The sequence below is a fragment of the Giraffa tippelskirchi genome, chromosome 2 (genome assembly GCF_054371585.1).
Source record: "Giraffa tippelskirchi isolate mGirTip1 chromosome 2, T2T-mGirTip1v1.2.pri, whole genome shotgun sequence".
NCBI classification, from domain to species: domain Eukaryota; kingdom Metazoa; phylum Chordata; class Mammalia; order Artiodactyla; family Giraffidae; genus Giraffa; species Giraffa tippelskirchi.
In genome coordinates, this window is record NC_137276.1 from 64,685,391 (window position 1) to 64,711,534 (window position 26,144).

The 26,144-nt window shown below is 52.4% G+C and overlaps 2 protein-coding genes across 3 annotated transcripts in view; one reads left to right on the plus strand and one right to left on the minus strand.

Annotated features, from left to right (window-relative positions):
- The window catches only part of PSAP (prosaposin), a 34,520-nt gene extending 16,621 nt beyond the window's left edge, over positions 1 to 17,899 (plus strand). Inside the window, exons 1-14 of one of the 2 annotated variants that reach the window (XM_081567082.1) lie at positions 2,589 to 2,703; positions 4,764 to 4,838; positions 5,403 to 5,528; positions 6,447 to 6,650; positions 7,034 to 7,177; positions 8,291 to 8,347; positions 10,665 to 10,673; positions 12,439 to 12,570; positions 14,004 to 14,099; positions 14,416 to 14,602; positions 14,689 to 14,846; positions 15,169 to 15,249; positions 15,536 to 15,643; positions 16,816 to 17,899. In XM_081567082.1, coding sequence (XP_081423208.1) covers positions 4,815 to 4,838; positions 5,403 to 5,528; positions 6,447 to 6,650; positions 7,034 to 7,177; positions 8,291 to 8,347; positions 10,665 to 10,673; positions 12,439 to 12,570; positions 14,004 to 14,099; positions 14,416 to 14,602; positions 14,689 to 14,846; positions 15,169 to 15,249; positions 15,536 to 15,643; positions 16,816 to 16,851 — 1,362 coding nt within the window. In that variant the 5' untranslated portion in view covers positions 2,589 to 2,703; positions 4,764 to 4,814 and the 3' untranslated portion in view covers positions 16,852 to 17,899. Of the gene's footprint in view, positions 1 to 2,569; positions 2,704 to 4,763; positions 4,839 to 5,402; positions 5,529 to 6,446; positions 6,651 to 7,033; positions 7,178 to 8,290; positions 8,348 to 10,664; positions 10,674 to 12,438; positions 12,571 to 14,003; positions 14,100 to 14,415; positions 14,603 to 14,688; positions 14,847 to 15,168; positions 15,250 to 15,535; positions 15,644 to 16,815 lie in introns of those variants that run through there. The other variant, XM_081567076.1, reaches the window with a different exon arrangement.
- A 347-nt stretch (positions 17,900 to 18,246) lies between these two features.
- The window catches only part of CDH23 (cadherin related 23), a 434,929-nt gene continuing 427,031 nt past the window's right edge, over positions 18,247 to 26,144 (minus strand). Inside the window, exons 54-68 of the mRNA XM_081567063.1 lie at positions 25,894 to 26,085; positions 25,593 to 25,706; positions 24,808 to 24,937; positions 24,458 to 24,709; positions 24,217 to 24,378; positions 22,780 to 23,036; positions 22,355 to 22,452; positions 21,866 to 21,986; positions 21,703 to 21,782; positions 21,524 to 21,564; positions 21,357 to 21,417; positions 20,749 to 20,878; positions 20,519 to 20,641; positions 20,040 to 20,144; positions 18,247 to 19,239 (exon numbers count right to left, since the gene is read on the minus strand). Of these exons, the coding sequence (XP_081423189.1) occupies positions 18,913 to 19,239; positions 20,040 to 20,144; positions 20,519 to 20,641; positions 20,749 to 20,878; positions 21,357 to 21,417; positions 21,524 to 21,564; positions 21,703 to 21,782; positions 21,866 to 21,986; positions 22,355 to 22,452; positions 22,780 to 23,036; positions 24,217 to 24,378; positions 24,458 to 24,709; positions 24,808 to 24,937; positions 25,593 to 25,706; positions 25,894 to 26,085 (2,193 nt within the window). The 3' untranslated portion in view covers positions 18,247 to 18,912. The remainder of the gene's footprint in view (positions 19,240 to 20,039; positions 20,145 to 20,518; positions 20,642 to 20,748; positions 20,879 to 21,356; positions 21,418 to 21,523; positions 21,565 to 21,702; positions 21,783 to 21,865; positions 21,987 to 22,354; positions 22,453 to 22,779; positions 23,037 to 24,216; positions 24,379 to 24,457; positions 24,710 to 24,807; positions 24,938 to 25,592; positions 25,707 to 25,893; positions 26,086 to 26,144) is intronic.

Consider the following 26,144-nt stretch of genomic DNA (forward strand, 5'->3'; position numbering starts at 1 on the left):
CATGATTGTGTATTTGTAAGCATGGAAAATGGTGGACGAGCCCTGTGCAGGCAGTGCTGTTCCTTTGCCCAGAGACTCATTTTGCAGACTTCTGTTGATGATTTACGTTCCGTGTGGAGATGGAAGCAGGCAGTGTGTCTTCGTGGGTACCGTTCAGGAGAACCCGGTGACCAGTGCCTGGGAGGAGCGTGGGAAGTGCTAGTGGTAGCCGCCAGGTCTGGGGCGGTCTCTGTGACCCCCTCACTCCTCAGAGTTACTCTCGTGACTCTGCCCCGCTCCGCCCTCCCCCACCTACAGCTGAGGGCCCAGCCTCGCTCGGCTCTGTTATGGTTCACTGTCTGGGGAGTGTGGTGCTGTTATGAACCTGGCACCTGTCTTCCCACAGAGACCAGACCAAACCAACAGCTTTTGGCATGCGGCCAGTTCTGTTGAGCTCTTGAACTCATTGTGAGTTGTGATGTTTTTGCTCCGAAAGATCAGAGAGGGCTGTAATCTGGGCAGCAGATTAGGAATTTGTTTGTTGGTGTCTGAAGGGGCACAGGTCATCTGACTTGAGCTTTTTGGGGATGTGTGACTCCCATCTTTGTATGACTAGTTTGTGGAACTATAACTAGGCTTGAATGCTAGTGAAGTGTTACAACAACAGCATTTCCTCCCTTCTGGAGGGAGAGCACCTGCCACCCTCATTGTGTGTAGCCCGTGGTGGGAGGGTGGGTGTGTGTGTGAGAGAGAGAGGTGTCTATAGGATTTACCGCGTCCTCTCTTGGTTTACAGGGTGAAGCAGCATGATGCCCGAGTTGCTAAATCTGTTTGTTTCATGGCTCTGGGGTTTTCTTCTCAGACCCCCACCAAATGTTTTCTGTTTGCAACAGTTTATTCAGCCCTCTCATGATATGTGCTGGAATTTGACCCCTGGCCAGTCGTCTATCTACGTGCAGCCTGATATATAACCTGTAGTTTCCTAGTGAGGTGTGAATGTGAGAGTTTTCTTGCTGTTTTTCAGTTACAGAATCAAGGAATACCATAGACCTATTTTAAGAAACACACAAGTGCTCTCAGGCAGTTTATGAAGTATGTTTATGAAGTATTGTTTAAAAATTACACACACACAACATGCCATTGGGAATTAAGAGAAGTAATTTAGCCAACCACATTGTTTTATTTTCTGATTTTTTGTAAAACCCCAATTTCATATTCTTTTTGAATTTTTTTCTGTTTGACATACGTCATCTTTATAAGTATACTTGGCAACTGCGTATTTTGATAAGAATATCACTAGTTTCCCCCAATTTTTTGACCATTCAGCTTACATCTGCCTTTTTTAATATCGTAAATTTTACTTAATATATATACTTATGCGTGTTGTATTTTACCTGTTAAATTACTGTATTTCCCGACAGTTTTATTAGAAGTGGACTTTTGAAGAGGAATTTTTCTCTCCAGTTCTTAAAATGCATTAAAACATTTTGAGAAGTACTTACCAGTCACACTGCTGTCAGCCTTATAATAATGCATTTTCACCACAAATTTGTCACTGTCTTGTGACAAGGTTTTTGTTTCCCCTTAGCTATTTAGAAATAGGGTACCTTCTCACTTTAACCTGCATTTCTTTGGTCCCAGGTGACCTAGACCTTCCTTTGTTTTTGCTAATCTCATTTCTGTGGCTGTGACTTCCGTGCGAGTACTTCCCTTGTTATACCATAGGTGAAACTCCACGTGTGCAACTGGTTTCAAGTGAACACACGTATACTTTGTGATATTTCGGTGGCTAGGTAGTCTTGTTTTTTGCTAGCAGACTTTATGTGCAGATACTCACCCAGGTGATTTATAAAGGGTCTTGTCTACTACAACAACATTCAGTTCAGTCACTTAATTGTGTCTGACTCTTTGCGACCCCATGGACCACAGCATGCCAGGCCTCCCTGTCCATCACCAAGTCCCAGAGCTTGCTCAAACTCATGTCCATCGAGTCAGTGATGCCATCCAACCATCTCATCCTCTGTCGTCCCCTTCTCCTGCCTTCAGTCTTTTCCCAGCATCAGAGTCTTTTCCAATGAGTCAGTTCTTCACATCAGGTGGCCAAAAATATCAGCATCAGTCCTTCCATTGAATATTCAGGACTAATTTCCTTTAGGATTGACTGAGAACGCAAGAGCCATTGTTTTATAGGCTATGAATCTTGGTAGTCTCATTACAGTTTTTTAAGCTTTGGCTATTTTTCATTCTGTAGAAGTTTGAATCTTCTGTTTTAAACGTGCCAGTCTTTTATTTTTTGATTTCTTTCTTTACTTCATGGACATTTAAGATTATAAAGATTAAAACGACTGGTCTGTTGCCTGATACTGTTCTAAAAAAAGTGGCAGAGGAAAATAGTGAACCGGATGGGTAGTCCCTCCCCACCCTGGGACACAGGTGACAATGCAGCTCCTTGGCTGTGTGACTGGTATCTTCTGTAGCTGGTGAGGGACAGTCTAGTGTTGCCACAGAATGCCAGAGCCCTATCCTGGGGAAGCAAGGGAGGCAGGCCTTGTGGGAGTGGGCCACTTGCTCACGCCAGTTCTGCTTGCAGCTCTCGCCAGCCCCATCCTGGGCCTGAGGGAATGTACCAGAGGCTCGGCTGTGTGGTGTCAGAATGTGAAGACGGCGTCCGACTGCGGGGCCGTGCGGCACTGCCTGCAGACCGTCTGGAACAAGCCGACTGTGGTGAGTGTCCTCAGTGTTGTCTGGAACCGCTGCCCTCGACGAAGCACTCTCGCCTACCTCCTCTTGTTTGCTCCTCCTGATGACCCGGGGGAGGCAGGACCTGTTTGTGGTGGTGGGGCGGGGGACCCACAGGGAGTCCTGGAGGGCTGGAGATGGGAGGCTCCGTCCCCCCAGGTCAGTCAGTGTCTTCAGGCACAGATCGGGGGAGCGTCTTCCCCCGTGTGCTCCGCTCTGTCCTCTCTGCCCTAGATGAGGTGTGGCTCCCGCTCCCAGGACTGCACACATGGGTACAGCTCTGCCCTTGTCACTCACTCAAAGTAGATGCTAAGCTTTTGAAAATCCCTTCCCCTTCTTTTGGTATTTTCTCTCTCTGCCTCTCAAACAGGCACATCATTGATTCAGACCCTAGAGCTTGGTAGCTGTCGAGAATTTTATTTCCAGCTATAGCCAACCTGGAAAAGGTGCCACTGATTTTTCTTCTGAACAGTGATAAATATATAGCACATTAATGTGGGAATGCTCTTGAGATGACAAACCTCAAGTGCGCACTCCACGCGATCTGAACCTTCTCAGGAGACTCCCAAGCTCTGCTGGCTGAGTCAGCCAACTCCGGGATGTGCTTCCACCCATGGTACAAGCCAGGTTTGACTGTGTGGAGCTTGAAGTGTTAAAACTCGTCAGTAGCTCCTAGTGCTTCAGTAAGACAAGAAGAATTAATTAAATAACACTGCTCTTTAAGTTTCTGAATTCACTCTTGACCTGCCGTCTGTGGCCAAAATTTCACATTTTGTTTCTCATTTGCTTCCGGTCTTGTTTTTAATACTGCTTCCTCTTTTGAAGTTTAGTGTGTCATGAGGGGAACTCTTTAGATCTCTCTCTGTCTTAACAGGACAGTCTTGTGGACACCTGAACCTTGGGGGCACTCATTCCGGATGCCTGAATGGCCCCATGCATGGGATTAGCCTGAGTAGGTCCGAAGGTTCAAGGCGGTTTCTCTAAATGCAGCTGAATTCACAGGTGTTCCTTTATCTCACCTGTGTCAGTTGAGATGTGTCAGTTCCTTCTTCATGGGTCAAAAATCAGTTGACATGCAGAAGGGACTCCCCACAAGCTTTGAGGACTGGCTAGACTTTCCATGGTCCTGGGCCATGGAAGGATGCCAGGTTTTCCGTCTCTGAGCTCTGCAGTGGTGACGTGTGGCCCCCACTGGCATGCAGCACGGCCCAGGAGGTGGAAAGCAGATGAAGCACTGGCAGTGGTGCCGGTGTTGAATGTGCAGAGGTCTGGCTGGGCCTTGTTTCCCTGCCTTCCCTTTCTCTGCATCACAGTACCGATTTTCTCTGATTTTTGCTACTCTGATTTCCAGTTGGTGTTTAAAAATAGTTATTTACTTAGGCTTCCCTCGTGGTTCAGCTGGTAAAAGAATCCGCCTGCAATGCAGGAGACCAATACAGGAGACCTGGATTCGATCCCTGGGTTGGGAAGATCCCCTGGAGAAGGGAATGGCTACCCACTCCAATATTCTGCCCTGAAGAATTCCAGGGACTGTATAGGCTATGGGGTCGCAAAGAGTCGGACACGACTGAGCGACTCACTTCACTTCATTCACTTCGGCTGTACCAGGTCTTAGTTGCAGCAAGCAGGATCTTCAGTGGATGCATGCAAACTCTTGGTTGTGGCATGTGGGATGTAGTGCCCTGACCAGGGATCAAACCCAGGCCCCCCCGCATTGGACCACCAGGGAAGGCCCTCCAGCTGGTATATTTTGAGCTTCAGTTTCCTCACAGATGTGTTGTGAACAGGTATACGAAATGTGCCTGGTGCCAGGTGCACTGCACAAGGTGCTGAGGGGTGGAGTGTGCAGGAGGAGGGTTTCTGTCCCGTGGAGGCACAGAGCAGTGGGACCGGCCTCACCTAGGCTGGGGGACTGGCCTGCGCCGGTGTGTCAGAGGTGGCCCTGTCTAGATGGAGTGAGAAGAAAGGCCGAGGTGGTTTCCACCTGTGTGCGATGTGAGTTTTGTCCTACAAATACAGATCTCTCTTGTGTTCTTTCCTCTTAGAAATCCCTTCCCTGCGACATATGCAAAGATGTCATCACTGCAGCTGGTAACATGTTGAAAGACAACGCCACCGAGGTGAGCCGCCCCCAGCGTGTGTGTGACCAGGTGTGAGCGGCAGCTGTGTGGCCACGTGCATCGGTTCCTCACAGAGCTGTGATTCTGGGGGTCCAACTAGGGATGATCCAGGCGCAGGTGGGAAATAATTGTCCCAAGGGTCACAGACTGTGTCTGTCATGTAAGCCCCCCACCCCCGTCCTTTAGAAATGTAAGAACCTTTCTTAGCCACAGGCTGTACAAAAACAAGCCATGGGTGCTAGTTTGCTGACTCCTGACCTCAGCATTAAATGCCTGTGATTGACTGGGATTTTGTATCACATGCTGTTAACCTTTAGGTTCATTTTTGGCGATTTCTGCTCAGAGTTCCCTGTGCCTGGGAGACTGCAGGTCCGAGCATCTCTGTTTTGAATAGTGCTCGCGTCTGCTTTCTGCCTCATTGATCTGGAGGAGCCATGGCTCCTCACTAGCCCTCTCCCATGTCCTCTTCCCTGAGGGCTGCTGGAGCTGGAGGGCATCTTATGTTCAGCCCATTGGTGGAGAAGAAGTCCATTCTGGTCTGACTCTCGCCTCTGTCCTCTCTAGCAAGAGATCCTTGTGTACTTGGAGAGGACCTGTGACTGGCTGCCTAAGCCGAACATGTCTGCCTCCTGCAAGGAGATCGTCGACTCATACCTCCCAGTCATCCTGGACATGATTAAAGGACAGATGGTACGTGAGGGAGCCAGGGGAGGTTCCAGATCAGATTACGGTGACCACGATGGAGAGTTCACTGATAGATTGGGATTTTGTCAACAGATCTTTTCTACAGTTTTAACATCCAGAATGGCTTTGGCAGAGCAGTCTGCTCAGCTTGTAATGTCCAAGGGTTGGGGAGGGTATAGGAAATATGGGAACTCATAGAATTATTGAGGGAATGTAAACTGGTGTAACAGTTACAGGTGTTGATTTGATAACTCATGTCAGCCATAAGGATGCTCGACTTTCATTCAATAAGTATCTGTTATGCATAAACCATATGTCATAGGTTGGGTTTTCAGCAAGGAACAAAGAGCCAAGTTCATGAATTTGGAAAGACTCTAAAAACCTCTAGTGGGACAGGGGTGTCCTGGGCGGGGACCACAGTTTTGGTGCGGAAAGCAGGGGTTACCACAAGATCTCAGGCCATGTTCCAGCATTGCCAGTGCAGTGGGGAGCCCTGGGAGGGGTTCACGGGAGAAGTGACAGGATCCTTATTCAGAAGGGTTGGTCTGGGTCCCACCAGTGGGAAGTTGCAAGAGGGGAAGCTGGCAGGTTCACGTATGAGATGTGAGGTGGGTAGGGGAGGCGGAGAGCTGCACATTGTCTTAGAGGATAAACGGACTAGACTTGCTGATGGACGGGACTGCAGGCAACGGAAGAGTTAGTTATGCCTTCCAGGTTTGTGGCCGGTGCCTCTGGGAGGATGGTGGTAGAAGCATTTGTTAAAATGGAGCTGCGGAGGGTTGAGTGCTTTAGTTTGAGGTGCCTGTGAGCTGGGCATGTGCATGTGAGTCAAGCCAGGAGATAAGGAAAGGGAGAATTCTGAGGCACCAGGTGGCCTGTTTCCTTCTAGGGCAAGGGTTTCCATTTGGGCCTCTTTCCCCCCAGAGCCATCCCGGGGAGGTGTGCTCCGCTCTCAACCTCTGTGAGTCTCTTCAGAAGCACCTGGCGGAGCTGAATCACCAGAAACAGCTCGAGTCCAATCAGATCCCGGAGCTGGATATGGCTGAGATGGTGGCTCCCATCATGGCCAACATCCCCCTCCTCCTGTACCCTCAGGACGGCTCCCACAGCAAGCCCCAGCCCAAGAAGGTGAGGCGATGGGCCAGGCTGCCCAGGGCCCCGTTTGGGGTTGGGGTGGAACCAGAGCTGAGACACAGAAGGGGCAGTGTGTACAGTTCTGAAACTGGGGCCTCATTCCTTCACCTGACTCCACAGTTACACCAGCCACCCTTCAAATGGTTGTGCCACAGAGATTCTGAAGAACTGGGATGTTTAACACGCCCCCTTTCCTGTTCAGTTTCACTGTAATAAATGCCCACATGATTTTAAACCTTAGTCACTTTAGAGCCTATAAAAGCACATTAGGAACTGTTTAGGGACTCACTTCTAGTGTTACAGTATGAGCATGTAGGAGTCTGAATACCCTGAGCTGTTTAAGGAGGGTGTATAGCCTAACCACTCCGTCTGTCTAGGCTAATGGGAACGTCTGCCAGGACTGCATTCAGATGATAACTGACGTCCAGGAAGCTCTGAGGACCAACTCCACCTTTGTCGAGGCCTTGGTGGACCACGCTAAGGAAGAGTGCGACCGCCTGGGGCCCGGCATGTCTGACATGGTGAGCCTTGCCTCCTGCATCGCGGGATGTTCTGGGCCAGGGAGCTGGGCTCTGGAGACAGGTGTGGGACAGCCAAGAAAGCTCACTTCTGGGGTACCACTTCAGGTTCCACCTAAGGGCCCTGAGGAAGATTGTTCTTCTTTTCTCCCAGTTGCCATGTGTGTGAGGAACAAGAATAGAACCACTTAGAACCCTGGTTTGAAAGGTTGGGCTGTCGTATATTCGTAATTCTAACTGTCCCTGCCACCAGCAGGGTGGTTCCCTGGGGGAAGCTCAGGCCCCTGGCTGGCAGGAGGCTCGCCTGGCACCCCTTCTTTAACTCTGGAGGATGTTGGTCCTGTGGACTCAGAAATTCTGTTACCTCCACGAGGGTTTTATTTCTTGAGCCCTGTTCACATTAACCATATTCGTGAGACTGACATCTAAAACCAAAATGCTGTTTAATGCCCGACAACTGGGAAACTAAACCTCTGCTAGACCTGGACTCCCGGGTCTGAGTTCTAGAGCAGCCTTTCTAGGTGGAGCTCTGGAAGCTAAGGGTCCCTTTCTGTCCACTTAAACCTGGGACTCTTTTAGCCTCATTGAAGTGTCTTTGTATATTTGCTATGTCAGTTGCCTTCCCCAGGCTAACCTCTCTGAGGGCTGTTATATCACCCTCCGTTTTCTTACTTATAGACACTTCACAGTCATGACCAGAGGGTCTGCAAGAAATACCTAGATATTTATGAAAATCATTATAACTTAACTGGATTATACTAGATTTAAACTTTATAATCCTAAGAATGTGTGAACGAGTTTGGAAAGTAATCTCAGATTGATCAGTGTATCTCACACTTATCCTAAATTGCCCCTGAGTAGTTGCTCTGTGACCTTGGGGAAAGCAAGGGCCATAAAAGGAGATTGGAGGACTCCATCTCTAAGGGCCTTTGGAAAACATTTTCAAAACACTTTGCCATTTTTTGTCTTACTGAGGCTGCCCAGAACAGACATTGATAGGATTCTGCTCTTGGAAACTTGCCTTGATATTTGCATATTGACACTGTTGGAAAGGCTGGGGTGTTGGTGTATTGTTGTAGCAGTTTTTTTACTAAAAGTCTGTTTCTGTCTCCCCAGTGCAAGAACTACATCAACCAGTATTCGGAAATTGCTATCCAAATGGTGATGCATATGGTAGGTGGTGGGGGAAGCTCCTTGTTAGCGTTTCTCTTTGTCTCAGACTGTGATTTCTAGGATTTTGAAAATTGTACAGCTTAGTTTCCCTTGTTTTACCTTTGAGTACTGGATTAAACCAAAAGGAGCCCTCTTTGACCACCTGCAGCTTAGTACCTCCCCCTTGCGTTCCCTGCGCTGGGGAAAGGCGGAAGCAGCCTGACCCTCGGGACTGCCATGGTGGCTTCCTGGCGGTTTGTTTGCCTCTGTCTGTGAGCCAGCCATCAGATTTCCAGTATCTGGCTTTCATTCTGGGACCCGTGGAAATAGTCTGCTCTGTAGCTCGGCCAGGCCTGAGGATTGCTCTGTTGTAGCCCGAGTTCTGAGCAGGGAGAATCCGCCTCCCTTAGTTGGTCCTCGCTCTGCAGCAGTGTCGGCTATGGCTGCTGCTTGAGCCCGTAACTGCCGCACTTGCTTCTGATACATCCAGGTGGTTGGGGGTGGTCCTCCGTTATTAGACGTAGACAACATCCATCGCGTGGAGGGAAGCCAGCTAGCTCCATGTAGGAAACTACAGAGCAGGGTGGTCTGAAGGCACCCTTACACAGGGAAGAGGCCCTGGCCTCCTAGGATCTAATCCGCAGCAGGTGAGGAGTGAGTTGTATTTAATACTGCTTTTCTCTCTGTCACGCTAACTTCCTAACTATGTTGAGATTGGCCTACAGTGCTTAAGTTTGTTCTCTAACCAGGGATCAGAAAGCTGTAGCCCAGTAGTTTTATTGGAATATCGTGATGCCCGTATTTGCACTATAATAGTAGGGTTGAGTAGTTAAGACCTTCGGGCCTGTAAAGCCTAAATGAGTTACTCTCTGGCCCTGATCTGACCACTCAGGGGTCCATCAGGCACAATATATTTTTGTGGAAATATCACTCACACCCTGCCTTGTTCTAAAAATAGTTTAAAGGCAAAGGACTTTTGCATACAAAGACATGCTGCTAAAGCAGGAAAAAATAAGCCTTTGATGTGACGTGGTCTAGTTAAGTGCTTCGTCATAGCTAACAAAATGTTTTTATTATTTTTAAAAATCATGCTGCATAGACATATTTGGAAATAGGGATAATTACCCATATTTTTGCATTTTTTGTCTAAACTTGCCTTGGTCATTAAATATTCTGCATGTACGATTGCTAAATGGCTGTATAATATTCCATTGTGTAGATAAAATTCCTTATGGCTGGTGTTGAGGTTGTTTGCAGGTTTGGTCTTAGGATAAAAACTATGGTGAACATCCGTAGAGCCAAAGAGATAGACATGCACATCCCTGCTTTTCTCCCTCAAGATAGGTAAATGGTAAGTAAGACTGGAATTGCTGAATAAAGGGCAAGGCTTTTGATACACAGGCTTACCTCGAAATTGTGAGTCAAAGGAGTTTTTTGGCTTTCCAGTCATATGAAAGTTACATTTGTACCACACTCTGTGAAGTATGCAGTAGCATTAGATTTAAAGAAACAATGTATATACCTTAAATAAAAATACTTTATTGCTAAAAAATACTATCATTGAAGCCTTTAGTGAGTCATAGTAGTAACATTAAAGATTACTGATCACACAGATCACCTTGACTAGTAAGATAAAAAATTTGAAATACTGCAGGAATTACCAAACTATGACACAGAGACATGCAGTGAGCAAATGTAACAGAGAGGGGGTCAGTAGACTTGATTGAAGCAAGGTTGCCCCAGACCTTCAGTTTGTATAATCTGTGAAGCTCAACAAAATGAGGTATGCCTGCATTGTCAGACCAGCCTTCCAGGCTGGCATTTGGCCACCTGGGGGCAATCTGCCCTGAGACCTGGGCCAGGGCTCCGTGACCTCTCTGGGTGTATTTGATGTTCTAAGATGGTGCTCTGATTTGAGCAGCCCTGTGTCTTGTTCCCGGCTGCTCATCACCAGCCTGAGGTGAGGGCCTTGCAGGCGAGGTGGGCTCGGCTTCAGAGCGAGGAGAGCCCTTCATAACTGGTGCTTTCCGGGGACTTGCCGCTCAGGGTTCTGATTCAGTGTCAGGGACGAGGGGACGGTGCACAGACAGGTTGGACCGTGGGGTCTGACCCTTGAAGGGAGAGCAGCTTTCAGGCCCCCATGTGCAGGCAGTAGTAGGAGCAAGGTAGGTTGTTGATAAGATGCCTGGAAGGGCATTTCCCCTAAACTTCTGGTGACAGATGTTTTTTACACCTAGTTAACTGCTTGATTATTGTTGTTTTAATTTTTTCTTAACTGTTGTGTCCTTTCCTTTCTCTTATTTTCATCCCCGATTTCCTGTTTTTTTTTGTTCAACAGCAGGATCAGGTATGTGATGGAAATTTGCTTGTAGTAGTGGTTCGCTGCTTCTTGTAGTTATTTTGCTCATCTTTTTTTGTACGGCATAACAGCTCTGACAGATACAAGGAACGATTGTGACAGGTAGGCTCCCTCTCTCTGTTAATAAATCAGCTGGCAGGGGGAAGAGTCTACATCTCTCCTGTGTGATTCAGCACTGGAGGGGTCAGGGGTTTAGTTTCCCCTGCAGGAGGCCCAGAAAATGAAGCCTGCAGAGCCTTATGCTTTGGTCAGAATCAGTGAGTAGTCGGCCATGTGCAGGCCACCAGTGGGTGGGGAACCATGGGTGGCCTCTGGCCACTGCTGTCTGCAGTGCAGGCCTGACTCCACTGGGACACCTTGTTTCTGTCAGGACTCAGGAGAGCATTGCATGTCACAGTCATGTTTTTCGTCAGCCCAGAAATGCTTCTGCTGCATGAGTGAGTCATTTGCAAATAGCGAGCAGACTGTTGCCCTGTCTGTTGGATCCAGAGAATTGGAAACAATCTCTTGATTATAGCTTCTGCCCCTCCGCGTGATGGGTCCTTTGGGTTCTGGAGCCACGAGACAGCTCAACAGCAAGGCCACTGGTGGCAAAACCTGGGGACCGAGCCCCCTGACTGGACTTACTGAACCAGTGCCCTTTCAGGGTTGTACTGAGTACTGCCCTCATCTAGTTCTAGAATTCAAGATTTTCAAAGGTATTGTGAAGTCTAATAGGAGAGCACCTTGGTTGAAATAATCTGAATTTTCACCTAGGCCTCCTCAAGGAGTTAGTATAGCAAAACTGGTCAGAGACAAAGCAGCCACACCTCCTGATCTTGGTCTTTTTTCTAAAAAGCTTGCTCTGTCTCCAACCCTTTTCTGATTTTTTTCCCCATTCTTAAAGCCTGTCAGAGATAGGATACCATGAGCCATGGCAGTGGGCTCGCTGTCTCCCATAAACAGGGCTTGTTTCTACAATCTTCTTCTCGCTGCTTTATGGTTCGGTGGTGGGAGGCAGATGCCATCAGGCCAGAGTGAGTTGCTGAGCGCATTTGTTTACAAAGTATACCCAGCATGTATACTTCACTTGCTCTTGGCCACCTTCATAGTGAAATGGTCAAGGTGTTGTACCAACTCGAGTTCTCTGGTTTCCTGTCTGGAGGGGAAGGGGATCAATCTGTGGATCTTCTGACTTGAACAGTTTCATCACTTGGGGAGACTGGGCTTCAGTGTGTGCTGTGTGTGTGCCATTATGAACACAGACTGTGATTTTATAAAAAGTCAGTGTTTCCCCTTAATGCATCCTTTTTAATGGTCCTGCTACTGAAAGATCCGGTGTGGTTTTATTTCTAACACATGGGGCTTTGTTAGGTCATGGGCATGATGGTTCTTCCTCCAGAAAGAATGTATAGCTTACTTCCTCCTGAGAGTGAGCCAGCTAAACAGGAAAACAGGTTCTAGAACAGACCAAGTGGCCTTGGAGAGGATTTGCTTGCTGGTGAAAGGTGCCAGGGGTTGTGCTTCCCTGGGTGCTCCCTGGCTGGGAGCGACAGTGGTTGTCTGATCTCCCTTCAAAGCTTTGCATGGCCTCCTTGGTACATGTGTATTTGCACGAGCGCCTTAGATTTAATATCAGTCTTTGCCTGACCAAACTTTGACGCCGGGTCTAGGATGTTCCTCCAGCACCCTGACCTTTGTGTGTAGAGTGTGGGACAATGTATATGGGGAATGCGTGCCTGCTTCTTAACAGCTGCTTCTGTGCTCTTTTCAGCAACCCAAGGAGATCTGTGTGCTGGTCGGCTTTTGTGACGAGGTGAAGGAGATGCCCATGAAGACCCTGGTCCCTGCTGAGGTGGTCCCGGAGAATGTCATCCCCGCCCTGGAGCTGGTGGAGCCCATCAAGGTACCTGCTGCCATTGGTTTATGACGCCCTGCCACTCCCACATTGTCACGCCCTACACAGCACCCACGCCTGTGGTTCCCTGCTTGGTTTCTGAGGGTACTTGAGTTTGAGACCATCAGTTTACAGTATCCCCGTAAACTAATGCAGCACCCTCATTGTCCTATATTTCTTTCCTTAGTTATGCTCCCTAGTGCTCATGGGATTAAGTCTCCATTTGTAACACACCATTCAGTCATGTTTCAGTGCCTGGCTCCAACCAAACCTTTCTGATGTGCTTTCTGTGGCTGCTCCCACATCCTTCCCCCCGCTGTAGCCATGGTCCCAACTCGACGTTCCCAGAACACTCCCAGCGTTGGTGCAGGAGCTTCTCTGGGTGTTTCTGCTTGTATTGTTTTGTTTCCTTAGCATCCTTCACTTGGTAAAGATCTTCTTCATTCCATAATTGACTTCTGTTCAGCACTTCTTACAGGTGGGGTAGTGTTTTAGAAATTGAGGCCTACAGTAGTTCACCAGCAGTGAACAGGATCATCCTTGTGTTCACGGAGCACCCAGGCGTCTGGTGTCTCACCACATGGGATGTGTGTGCACTTCTTGTTCTGGAACTTTCCATGTCAGTGTTGCTTGACCTTTAGCTGTCAAGTCTCCCGCGATCTTTGCGGCATGTGCCCTGTGTGGACCACACATGGATTAGGTATCTGACTGCCCCTCCCCCACCTGCCCAGTCCAGATGCTCAGAGGCTGTGGCCCATCTCTCGGACTGAATTAGTGGCCAGACAAAATGGAGAGGTATAGCTTGTGCTCTTAGACGTATGTGGTACTTAAATTTAAAGAAAATTAAAAACAATTGAGTTCCTTAGTTACACTGGCCACATTTCAGGTGCTCAGTAGACACACACGGCCAGTGGCTGCTGTACTGGATGGTACAGCTAGAGAAGGTTGTCATGGAAAGTTCTGTTCAACACCGTTTTATCAAAGATAGGCTCTAGAAAAGCAATCTCAGGTGCTGAGACTTGAAAGTCAAGAGAAGAGCTCACATGTGTTTAAAACTGTCTTCTGAATAATAGAAGAGTGGATCCTCTGTTCCTACTGCCTCATTCATCTCCCCAGAATGAATGCTGAATGATGAGGTGATTGGAACCAAACAGATGTTGAATGGACAGCTCTCTAGGGTTGGGGGACAGTTTCACTGCATCTCTTCCTAGTTTTGGGTGGGAGGTGGAGGATTAGGGAAAGAGCCCGGTTTCCTACTATAGGAACAGCAGGGACCAGGGCTCAGACACTAGGAAGAAGCCACACCCTGTTCTGACAGCAGCAGAAAGTGGCTTCTGGGCGATGGCTAGCCCACCCTCGCCTCGGCCCCCTTTTAGAGGAGCAGGACCAAGGGGTGAGGTGAGGCTCTCGGGGTCAGTGTTCTTCTCCTGCCCTTTTAACAGAAGGACCCAGCCCCGGCGAAGGCTGACATTTACTGCGAGGTGTGCGAGTACGTGGTGAAGGAGGTGGTCAAGCTGATTGACAACAACAGGACTGAGGTACGTGGATCTGGGGACAAACCTCTCTTGGCCCTGGAGCCAGAACGGCCTCGTGGGAGGACCAGCAGAAGACCTGGTCTTGGCCCTGGTGGGTGAGGGACACCAGCCTGAAGGTCGGAACACACACTCCCCACCAGCAGGTCCCTCTGGGCTGTGGCTGGAGGAGGCACCTGCCCTGCTCTGAGCTCTAGCCTTTGGGGGAGAAAACAGCACCTTGCTTGTTGGCTGGTTTCCTGGTCACATCAGCATTTTCAGAGTCTCTTCACCCCCATGCAGCCTCCCATCTTCTCACTGAGCCTCTCTCCTTGTGTTTCAGGAAGAAATAATTCACGCTTTAGACAAAGTGTGCTCGAAGCTGCCCACATCCTTAGCTGAGCAGTGCCAGGAGGTGGTGGACACCTACGGCAGCGCCATCCTGTCGATCCTCTTGCAGGAGGCGAGCCCCGAGCTGGTGTGCAGCATGCTCCACCTCTGCTCCAGCCAGGGGCTCCCGGCCGTGACGGGTGAGCCCCGGGGTGGGTGAGGCTGACCGGCCCCTCCTGGGTGAGGGAGGGCCTCGCCGGCACTGAGCCTGGGCTCTCTCCTGCAGTCCGCGTGATGCCGAGGAAGGACGGTGGCTTCTGCGAGGTGTGCAAGAAGCTTGTGGGCTATCTGGACCGCAGCCTGGAGAAGAACAGCACCAAGGAGCAGATCCTGGCTGCCCTCGAGAAAGGCTGCAGCTTCCTGCCGGACCAGTACCAGAAGCAGGTACGCTGAGGGCTGCTTTCAGCCCAAATGGCAGCACCTGCTGGGGGAGTGTAGGAGCTGGGCGCTCGTTGACTGTACCTCTGGGCGAAGTTTGGCCATTTCTGCCTCTGGCCTGGAGTCCACTGAGATTTTCTTAAAGGCTCTCTGTTGGCTCCAGTGGAGGCACTGGGAGGAAAATGAGCAGGTGTGGGTAGGTAGTTCACCTGGGCAGGGAGGCTGGCAAGGCCAGGAGTTCTGGTAGAAGAGCATGTAGAGCGCCCCTCCTTGTCTGCCTGCGCTCTGCTTGCACTCACCCAGACCTGCACTGCTGTTTCCCTGACAGTGTGACCAGTTTGTGACGGAGTATGAACCGGTGCTGATAGAAATCCTGGTGGAGGTGATGGACCCTTCCTTCGTGTGCTTGGTAAGCCGTGTGCTAGGCTGGTAGTTTCCTGGGTAGTGTCGCCTGGCAGGGGAGTGCTGTGTGGACCCTGGAAGGGTTCCTCTCAAGTCTGGGGCTGGAGGCAGAGTCTGGGGACAGTATGTGGAAGAACCAGGCTTCCAGGTCCCACCACTTTACTGAGCAACCTTGCCTTTTTGGGAAAGTGCTTATTAGAGCTCTGATTCTAGCTGCTTCTAGCAGCTGATAATCTCAGTTTTGAAAAGGATTAGCTGAGCAGATCTAATACTTTCTCCTCTTGACCATATAGAAAATTGGAGCCTGCCCAGCAGCCCACAAGCCACTTTTGGGAACTGAGAAGTGTGTCTGGGGCCCAAGCTACTGGTGCCAGAACATGGAGTCGGCCGCCCTGTGCAACGTGAGTGACTGCCCTGTGGGCCCGCCTGCCAGGCCCGTGCCTGCGCTTTGGTGGAGTGGAGGGCATGACGCCGAGGAGAGGGAGGCTCTGCTCTAACAGTGCCTCAGCGCTTAGCTCTCTATTTTGTCTTCGGGGTTAGGATGGGGGTGCAGTAAGGCTTACGTGCGGTCACCAGCAAAAGCAGGGCTCACTGCGCTCTCGTCTCTGAGGAGTGATGGGTGGCAGGGGATGTTCTGCAGTGTTCTTTCTTCGGCTTTCTTGCTTTTGCCTTCGGTTCCCTTGTGACAGGGTCAGGTTCACAGGAAGTCAGTCACCCGAGGGATTGCACAAGGCCTGTTGGATTCTTGCACAAGGCCTCATATCCCTTGGATCCCTCTTGCCCTGACTGGAGCCTGGCCTGGTTCTTCACCAGGGCCAGGCAGAGCTCTTCTCAAACCACCCTGGGCGTTGGCCGCGACATCACGCGGACTGCAGGAGAGAGCCCAGGCTCAGTGCCGGCGAGGCCCTCCCTCACCCAGGAGGGGCCGGTCAGCCTCACCCACCCCGGGGCTCACCCGTCACGGCCGGGAGCCCCTGGCTGGAGCAGAGGTGGAGCATGCTGCACACCAGTAGTGGGCGGCCACTACTGGGTGACCCATGTTGCTTTCCTGGGTGGGGATATGTGTCTCAACTTCTGTTACTTGTTTCTTTGCGCAACTTTCTCTTCTTTCAATGAGCTAGTGTTGGTGGTGTTGCATCATCTTGGGCCATGGCAGGGAGGGTGTGAGGCCCCTTGCCCCCTGCAGCACAGTCAGTGGTGGAGTGGGATCCCCCGCTCTCCTGGGTACCTGGGCCAATTCTGAGCTGGGGTGAACGGCTGACTGTTGGCTGAGGAGTTTTGCCTCGGGGCCCTCTGTGCCAGGGCTCAGGTGTGTAATCAGAGGGAGGGGTCGTGGCCCTACCTGCAGGGGTGCTGTTCACCCACTGCTCTGGACCCTTACCTTATGAGTCTTAGAACCCCACCACATACTATGCCTGGGTTTAAAGGAGATAATGACCTGGGTTTTCAGCGTGTGGTGCCCTCTGGCTGATCTGGGCGAGGGTATCGGGTCCCCTGGTGCAGGCTCATGTGCTGAGGGGCTAGGGGTAGAGTGTGTCACCTGCAGACTAAACTGTCCCCTCTCTCCTGTCAGGCCGTCGAGCACTGCAAGCGTCACGTGTGGAACTAGAGGCGTGTTCCTTCCTGGAGAAACTGCGGCGTCTTTTTCTGCTTGTGTGTCTGGGGGAACGAACATGTATCTGTTGACTTTGTTATAGAAATAGGATCCCCTCTCCCTCAGTCCCTTTCTTCTCTCCCTCATTGTGGCATTGCTGTCAGTGGCATGCTGACATTGTTGCTTCAGTGTCCCTTTTCTCTGCTACACAGATGCCGACATAGCATACACTGGAGGTCTTCTGAGTCTGTCCCTGCGTGTGGTCATGTGGAGGAGAGGGGGCTCTGGCTGGGGGTGTGAGCCAGAGCCTCTGGACCAGCCATCCTCCTGGCTGGGCTTTGGGTGCTGAGGCCTCTGCCTACTCTTAACGAAGGAGTAAAGTCACCATCCCCCTTCATGGGCCTGCTGACTGCAAAACAAAGGTAGTTTTATATGAAGGATGAGAGACTCAGAATAATGAGGCTTTTTAAACAAATGCAGTTCTCACTGGAACAGAGCTGTGGGAAGCAGTTGCTCAGGAGACCTGGTGGGGCGGGGCTCGCTATCCCTGGGTCCACCTTCAGTTCAGCCTTCTTGTCTTTCCTGATGGGTGCGTTGTTTGGAGTTCTGTGGTTTGGGGTGGGAGGGGAAAAAACCCAGTTCACCTAAATGTACCCTGCTAGCTCTTTGTGGAGGTTCTGTGGGCCTGCTTGTGTGTGTGTGTGGACCACGGTGACGCCTCCTGCCTGCTCTTGTGTCTACCCTGCTGCCCAGCGCCACCACTGCTCTGGGCAGGACAGCCCCTCCCCTCCGACCCCCATCTTATAGATGTTCTTTTCGACCTGCCAATAAATGTGGATGACAAGCTCCTAAGCCTCTGGCTTCCAGGTAGAAGGTCCGCTGGGTGTGCTGTCCCGGGGCCTTGGCAGCCGCCCTGCCTTCTTCTCTCCCGTTTGGCCGCATCTTCTGTTCCACTTCCAGGAGAGAGCAAGACATGCGGTTGCTATTAAATGAACTTAACGATTTTTTGGTTTTGTTTTGCACTAAAATTTCTGTGATTTAACAATAAAGTCTGTCAACCAGAGCCTGACTGTGATACCTCAGCCAGCAGTTTGGCTTCTGAAGAGCTCTTGAGGCTGTGAGCCTGTGAGTGCCCAGCAGTCCTCGGGCCCTGTTTGGCTACAGAAATGAAGTCCCATCTCTGGTTCCCCGTGGCAGCCCCGGGGTCGTCAGTGGTCAGGGAGTGCCCCCGAAGGCGGGCCCAGCTCTGGCCCGTGTTCACCCCCACCGCCCCCCTGCCCCAGCCCAGCCCAGTGGGTAAGTTTACCACAGCGACGTGCCGGTTCCTTGTGAGTTGCTTTTCTTTTTAAAATTCAGACCATTCTAGGGATGTTCAGTGCGTACCAATTGAACAAAACCAAGGGGAAAATATTGAGGGAATAACTTAGTTTAAAAGGGGGACGGATACACACATTCTTACATTCAAAACCCAAGGGAACATCAGTCATTTTTCTCTTTATGAGCTGGGAACGTTTGGGAAGCCAATGAAATGGAGAGAGTGCTGTTCGCTGACATTGTGTCCATATAGGGAAGACAGACAAGGAGGACTCATTGCCTCCACCTGCATGTCCAGTCAGGGATGTGGCAGAAATGTGCTGGGACTTGAACTGGAGTCCAAGAATCAAGGCCAGACAGGGTGTGCCTGCGCTGGGCTCCCTCCCCAGTGCTGGGCTCCTGTGCAGTGGGGCTGGGGTGGGAGGGGGAGGGCCAGCTTGGCCTCTTTCAGCTCAGCCTGGGCTGAGTTGGACCGCAGACTCCTGGGCTCTCGGTGACCCTCCTTACCTCATCCTTAGGTGCTTACCATTTCTGTTTGATTTTCTTAAAAAAATAACATTTTATGAAGGTAGCGATCAGATCCTGAATGAGCGTCTGGCAGAAGTGGAATCTGAGCAGCTGAGGCAGGCCCTGCTGCTGGGCCAGCCGAAGGTTGTATGCCCAGAGCTGCCCCTGGAGGGGCCTGCACCCCGTAGGTCCTGCCCCTGCTCTGGCCCTGGGAGGGTCTGGGCTGCTCATACCAGGTGGGCTCCCCCCATCTAGTCACAGCTCCGTGATCTCCAGGGGGCTCTCCATGATCACATCGCGAAGCTTGTGCAGGGGTGTGGATTTGGCGGACTCTGTGCGGGCGTTGCGCTCAAAGGCGCTGGCCTCGGCCGTCGTCAGCGTCTCCAGGGAGCGGCCCAGGCCCTTCTGGTCATCCTCGGGCAGGCTGTTGAGGTCAGTGGCCAGCAGTGTGCCTGTGCTCCCGTGCACCACAGGGATCCCATCTGGCCCTCTGAGCTCGGTAGGCGGCTTGTGGCAGAAACGCAGGCTGCCCTGGCTGGGGCTGCACTCCCCTGGCTCCTCTTCCAGCTCGGTCTGGATCAGCTGCAAGAGGCCGGGACCCCCACATGCTCAGGGCCTGCCCCTGTGTAGGCCGATGGCCCCAGAATCCCACCTGCTATGGGCTTGTTTTCTCCCTACCGCACACAAGGAGCCCTGGGCTTGTGCCACAGAAGCCTGCATGGCCTATGACCGTGTTGCTCAAACTGGGTACAAAGGAGAACCATAGAAGTCTGGTGCTACAGGTGTGTTCTCCAGAGCATGGGGTTCCTATGAGAATCTGTGTAAGTTCCTGTATTCACTCTGAGGTCTATGAAGATCCTGTGACTGCAGCTGTGGAATCTGGACTGGTTACCGGGCTGGCCTCAAGCAGGATCAGCTCTCATTGTGGCAGGTGGGAAGTGTCCACAGTGGAAGCTGGAGGGGACTGATAAGGTCGAGCAGAGACAACAAATGGTGCTTCTGTCCTGTGTGGAGCTTTTCAGTTTTCACCTATGGCAGTGGGGAATATTGGCCCAGCTGGAAATCTGAATTTTTTAGACAAAGTCTGACTGTTTAAAATGATTGACGTGGCACTGCAGTCAATTTCTAAAAATGACATGATCTCTTAAAGATCTTGGGGGTTTCTCAGATCTGAGAAACACTGCCTCAGCACCCACCCATCCTTGGGAAAGTCCACTGCAGAGCCCAGAGAGCAGAACCCAACTGTCTGACTCCTTGGACCCCCACCCAGTGCAGTCTTGGGTCCTGGCTGCATCTCAGAGACTCCGAGGAGGATGAACGAGAGAGGGAGAGAGCACCCCCAGGGCTGGGGCACAGCACACAGCTCCCGGCCCACCCGCTACCTCGGAGATGGAGGAGTGGCAGGAGGAGGCTTTTTGCACCATCCGCTGTGCAAAGAGCTTTTTGAGCCGCAGGTAATCCTCCAGGACCACCTTCAGCAGCGAGCCCTGGGGGAGGGAGAGGGTTAACCCCCACCAAGGCCCTCCCCTTCCTGCCCCACCCCTTACTCACTCCCTTAACAGGTGGGGGTAATGGAAGGTGACTCTGGGCATCTGGTCCTAGGGTAGAGGGTGGAGACAGAGCCTGCTGACAGCAGCCAGCCGGACCTATGTCGCTGGCGTCCTGGCCTTGAGGCCACTCGCCTGAAGCAGCTCCTCATCAACCCAGGGCCACTGTTCTGGCCTCTCAGAGGGCAGGTCTAGCTGAGGCCCTAGAGGTGGAGGAAGCCGTTTCCCAGGACCCTCCCCCGTCTCTGCATCCTCTGGAGTAAGTCCAAGCCCAGCCAGGGGTCTGGGTGCAGGAGCTTGCCAGGAAGGCTCACCTTGATGGGCCCCTCCCGAATGATCTGGCCCAGCTTGGCAATGTTATCGTACTCCTGGAGGGCAGCCCGCAGGTACCGGTCATCATCAGGCTTGACTGCTGCTGGTTCACGCCCGAAAGTTCCCTGGGGAGAGGAGGCATTAGCTGGAGCAGAGGTAGACAGCACGCACATGTGTACACACACGTACATGTCCTTCATGACTGTCCACGCCCGCTCTGGCCCAGGCTCACATGGGTGCGGGTGGGGCTGTTCCACAGGTCAGCGATCTCACTCAGGTTCTCTGGCAGGTCATCCTCGTGTTCAGCCTGGGCGGCCAGCTCCAAGTTCCGGCAGAAAGGATCCAGCCACACAGGGTTGGCCCTGTAGATGGAGTGGGGTTGGGGGGAGGCTGAGAAAGGAAGGCTGAAGTGGATGGACACTTTTGATGCTTTTGAGGGAAATGGGCCCCCACTGTTTCCTTGGCCATAGCAGTCACAGGACTGGGGGTTGAGGAAACAGGCCCCTTGCCTGTGGCACCTGTGGGTGCATCCTCCCCTCACGGATCCCCCAAGAACCAGGACAGCATCCCCATCTGGATCAGCTTTGGTTCAGAGGCCTCCCTTTGCACCTAGTGCCCCAAACCTACGCTTCCCTGGAACTTTCAGCCCAATCAGGTTGGGGAGTCCAAGTCAGGGTGGAGGGAGAGGGGTGTTTGGCCCAGCAGGGGGCACCCACACCCCAGGTTTCAGCCAGTCCATGATGCCCTCAGGGCTTGAGAGACAGTAGGGACTTTACCCCAGCTTGGTCCAGGGTGTGTCTCCCTAAAGTGTACCTGGCAGGGTTCAGGGACCCCACTCACCCATCGAAGGAGTACTTGTTGGTGTTGGGCATGTCCATGATGTCAATGAAGCCACGATTCCCTGTAGGAGGAGGGTTGGGGTGTGGGGGAGAGGGGTACACCCTAGGGGTCACTCTGGGCCCTCAGGGGCCCCGCCCACCTCCCCTTCCATCACAGCCCTCTCTTACCTGCAGAGCCAGCCACGATGGCTTTGAGCTTCCTCTTGTGTCTAGAAAGAAGCAGAAGGGCTGGTGAAGGAGGCTGGGGCTGGACTGGCACCTTAGGGCCTAATGGCCCTGCCTGCCCCCGTGACTGCAGAGCAGGGCTGGTCAGCCTGTCTCAGGGCAGGGCAGTAGGGGTCACTCACACGGTCCTGTAGTACCAATTCATGAGGATGAAGAGCATGGCAGCCAGGAAGAGGAGAATGGCCAGGACAATGATCGCCATCTAGGGGAGCAGGGCCAGGCCTGAGTGGGTGAGAGCACCCAGGGCAGCACGGGGACTGTGGGGGTGGGTGTCACCAGGGGTACCTGCAGGGCAGACATGTCATCGGGCAGGCGGACGGAGATGGCGGGCTGCACGTCCAGGACGTTGTAGTTCCGGAACAGATTCCTCAGTTGCTCCTTGTTTTCGTCGATCATCTGGATCACCCTGGGCGAGGGGCAGAGGCCTCAGCCATTCCTCAAGAGCTTGTCCCACTCAGGACAGTCTGCCCCCAAATTCACCCCCCACCAAGCCTTGTGAGATTCAGGCCCACCAGCTCGGATAACCTTGTATCTTACAGGTTCACCATCCCTTCACATAAGATCCTCTTTGATCCTCCCAATTGCTGTAATACTCCCATTTCACACATGGGAAGAGTAAGGCTCAGGGCGTGGATCTCTGTTCATACAACTCTACCTGCCCAGCCCACCCCTGGGTGAGAGCCTTCCATACAGCAGGCGTGATGGTGTTACCCTGCTCCCCAACTCCAGGGTGGGGGCAGACAGACAGACAGCTGAGCACAGATGCACACCCACCGGTCCACGTCCAGGATGCGGTTGGTGTCGCGGTTCACCACGTGGATGAGCAGCTCTGTCTGTGCGAAGTTCACCCGACCCTTCTTGTCCACGTGGAACTAGGTGAGAAGGGCATCATTGGAGGTGTGGCAGGAGCAAGGCATGGGAGGGGCAGGCCTCTTCTAGCAGCCCCTCCTGCCCTACCCTGCTGAAACCCCAGCACTACTGAATGCTCACCAGGGACTGACTACTGAACTGTCAGACACTATTAGTAGCCCCATTTTATAGAGGAGGAAACTGAGGCCCACAGACCTGGAAGGACCATGCTCAGGCAGCTAAGAAATGACTGATCCCTTTCATACACCCCTGCTCTCTCTGCACTGCTGTGTCCTGGCCCATCTTCTTGCTCCACTGCCCCTAGACCCAGAGCGGGTTCCTCAGGGTACCTGCACGTCATCGGTGTTGACGATGGCACCGGTGATGTTGGAGAGCAGGCGGATGAACTCCTCCTCAAAGCCACGCACACGGTCGGGGATCTCATTAATCACAATCTTGACCCGCTGGTCGTCCCTCAGGATGTAGATGCCAATGACAGCCGTGTCATTGTGGCCTGCCAGGTCCTGGGCCATGATGTCCACCACAAAGTAACCGGGGCTGTAGGCCATGAAGAGGTCGAAGGTGCGCAGGATGCCATCCACACTCCCTGCAGGGAGAGCCCACGGCTGGTGCACTTTCTCTAGAGAATTCTATTTAAACACGTGGCATACTAAAAACACAACTTGGGCTGCACTCACCCAAGGATGACAAGCTGGACTCTGCCATCCCATGCTGGGAGGCTGTGGAACACTTCTGAGCCCCGCCCCCCATGTCTGTTTCTCACACATAACACATGCGCCTTGGAATTTCACAACCATAGCAGAGAGATGACCAGCGGTGGTACGGCACAGTCTTCTCTTAAAAGACTGGATTCAGAGACTTAGATCTGGGTTCAAGGTCTGCCACTTGGTAGCTTTGTGACCTATAGCAAGCTATGGAGCCTCTCTGCTTATTAGTTTAAGAGCAGTGGGGACTCAGAAGACAAAGCGATGGTTGTCTGGTAGTGTGGCTGGAGGTGGCAGCACATGAAGTAGACTTTAGAGGGTGGTAAGGGGAGCATTCTGAAGGCGGAGGTGACGGTCAGGATGGTGTTCCAGGAAGTGAACACAAAGGGATCCAAGGCCCGGGGAGGATGGTGTGAAGCAGGCTGAGGGAATGGTGAGCAGTTCAGCCTGAGTGGGAGCCATGCCTTTATGGGTATAAAAGGGGCTGTGGAACCAGAAAGCAGGATTAGAAGGAAGAGCTGATGAGCCTGGAAAGCCAGGCTAAAGAACCTGAATTGATTGCTGTGGGCAGCAAAGTGCAGGGAAGGGGCTGGAGCTGGAGGTAAGATTGGGACACCCACTGGGACACCTTCTAGAACCTAACCCAGAGATGCTCAGCTCTCCACACAGGCAGATGAACAAGCAACCATGCATACTTTTAGGTTGAAATGTGCTTTTTGAATTCTGGCTCCCCAGTGCCTACCTAGAACAATGCCTGATACAGGGGACGGTGAGGTGCACAAATGGAAAGATAGGAGGATATATGGAAAGGAGAATGGGAAGATGGATGGGCAGACCAATGAACGAAGATGAATGAATGGATGCATGGGTGGATGGATGGATGGAGGAGGAGATGGGAAGAAGAAAAGAAAGTGGATGGGTAGATACAGAGATGGATAGGTGGATGGTTGGATGGGTGAATAGAAGGACTGATGTGGCTGACTGGCCACCTATACGCTGTGGTACCCCCATAAACCCTATTTCATCCAGATCTACAGTCCATGAAGTGGCTGGAGCCCCTACCCATCGTGAAGACCTGGCCCACGTCCTCAGAGTCATTGGCCAGGGCCTGGAAGTAGTGGATGGCCAGGATGCTATAGAAGACAAGGCTGTTGTTGCCAATGTCTGCGTCCAGGGCCAGCACCTGGATCAACTCTGAGCCCACTTTGGCGTCAGTGGCCACTCCTGCAGGAACAGGCAGATGAGAGTAAGCAGCAGAGGAGAGGCCACCCCACACCCTGGGCCCAGGCTCTGGTCCCTGCACCTGCAGTGTACTCAGCCTTGGTGAAGCGTGGTGGCTGATCGTTGATGTCCTCCAGCACGACACGCACTTCCTGCAGGGTGAGGTCAGTGACCAGGTCAAGGGCTGAGGAGGGCCTGCGGGGAGGTGTCCAGCTGCGGTTGCTTGAGGCCTTGATGATGAAGGAGAAGACAGCTTTGCGCTCCCTGTCCAGGTCCCTCAGCACCAGCAGACGCCCGTCAGGCTGCAGCTGGAAGTTCTTCTCTTCGTTGCCGGCTGAAAGGGACCGTGGCACAGCATGAGGGGCCGGGAGGGGGCACATGTGGGTCATCTCCAGCCCCAGGGTAGGGAGGCACCACCCTGCCAGGCCCCACCTGCGATGAAGTAGTACACGATGGCATTGGAGCCCTCGTCTGCATCCACAGCGCCTGTCACGTTGCCCACAGGGGTGCCACGTGGTGAGTGCTCGGGCACTGTCAGCAACTGGTACTGGGGGCTGCCTTTCTGCAGGGGGAGAGGGAGGTCATGGGAGGCCAAGGGAAGGCCTGAGCCTCTGCTCCTGCCAGGGGGCACTAGGCAGTGCCTTTGAGTGCTGAGGGAGTTTCCTACCCAGGCCTAGAGAAACTGCTATAACCTTAAGGTAGCAAGGGTTAGGCTGGAGAGACCCCTGCTCTGCCCTCAGAGAGTGTCACCCATGACTTCCTCCAGGAGGGCAGGGCTGGCTGGGCACATTCTCTGAGGTCTCCTAGCACCTGATGGATTTTGAACGAGGGGGCTTGCATGTGCACACATACACACTCTCACACACATATATACATGCAGTCTCCAGGAAACATCACACCCTGTGTGCACAAAAGAGGAGAAAACCACCGAGTTAGAGAGTATGAGTCTACATGAAGAGTCGCAGCCCCAGCTCACTAGAGCAGAATTGATTTTCAGGCTCCTTTTGTGAGCGTGTATGCAGACATGGGAACGTCAGCTCCAGGAGTCAGGCATTTCTGTCTGCCTTTTGACTGCTGGGTAGCGCATTGACATAGTAGCTGCTCAGACAATATTTGTTCTGTCAAGGGCCGGGCAGTTTCCACATGTAACCACGTGTGTCTACAGCACAGTGTGCAGAGTGTGTGGTGTGACCGGTGCGGGGGAGGGGTAAGCTCACTGGTGGCCTCACGAAAAGGGGTTCATTGTCGTCGATGTCCTCCAGAGCCACCTGCAGCGGCTGCATAGTCTCATAGGGCACTGGCTGGCCCAAGTCACTGGCCACCAGGATGAGCTGGGGGAGGAGAAGTGCCGTCAGAGTGGACGAAGGACCCCAGGCAGGCATCCCCGGAGAACAGGCCACTACCCTCGCAGACATTCTAGGTGGGGACGTGGTCTGCGCCCAGAAGAAAGTCTCTTTCTCGGCTGGCTCCGCCCCCAGCACTGGGCCCCGCCCCTCGCGCCAGGCCACGCCCCCTTACGCTGTACACTGCCTGCTTCTCCCGGTCCAGGCGCTGCACGGTCTGGATGAGGCCGCTGACTGGGTCGATGGTGAAGTACTCCCAGTCCCGGTTTCCAGTCGTCTTCAGGAAGCTGTAGCGCACGGCTCCGTTGAGGCCCTCGTCCTTGTCCGTGGCGTAGACCTCGTACACGTTGGAACGCAGTGGGATCTCCTGCAGTGGGTACAGAAGGAGGTATCCTGAGAGAATTCCAGCTCCCAGATCTGATGGAG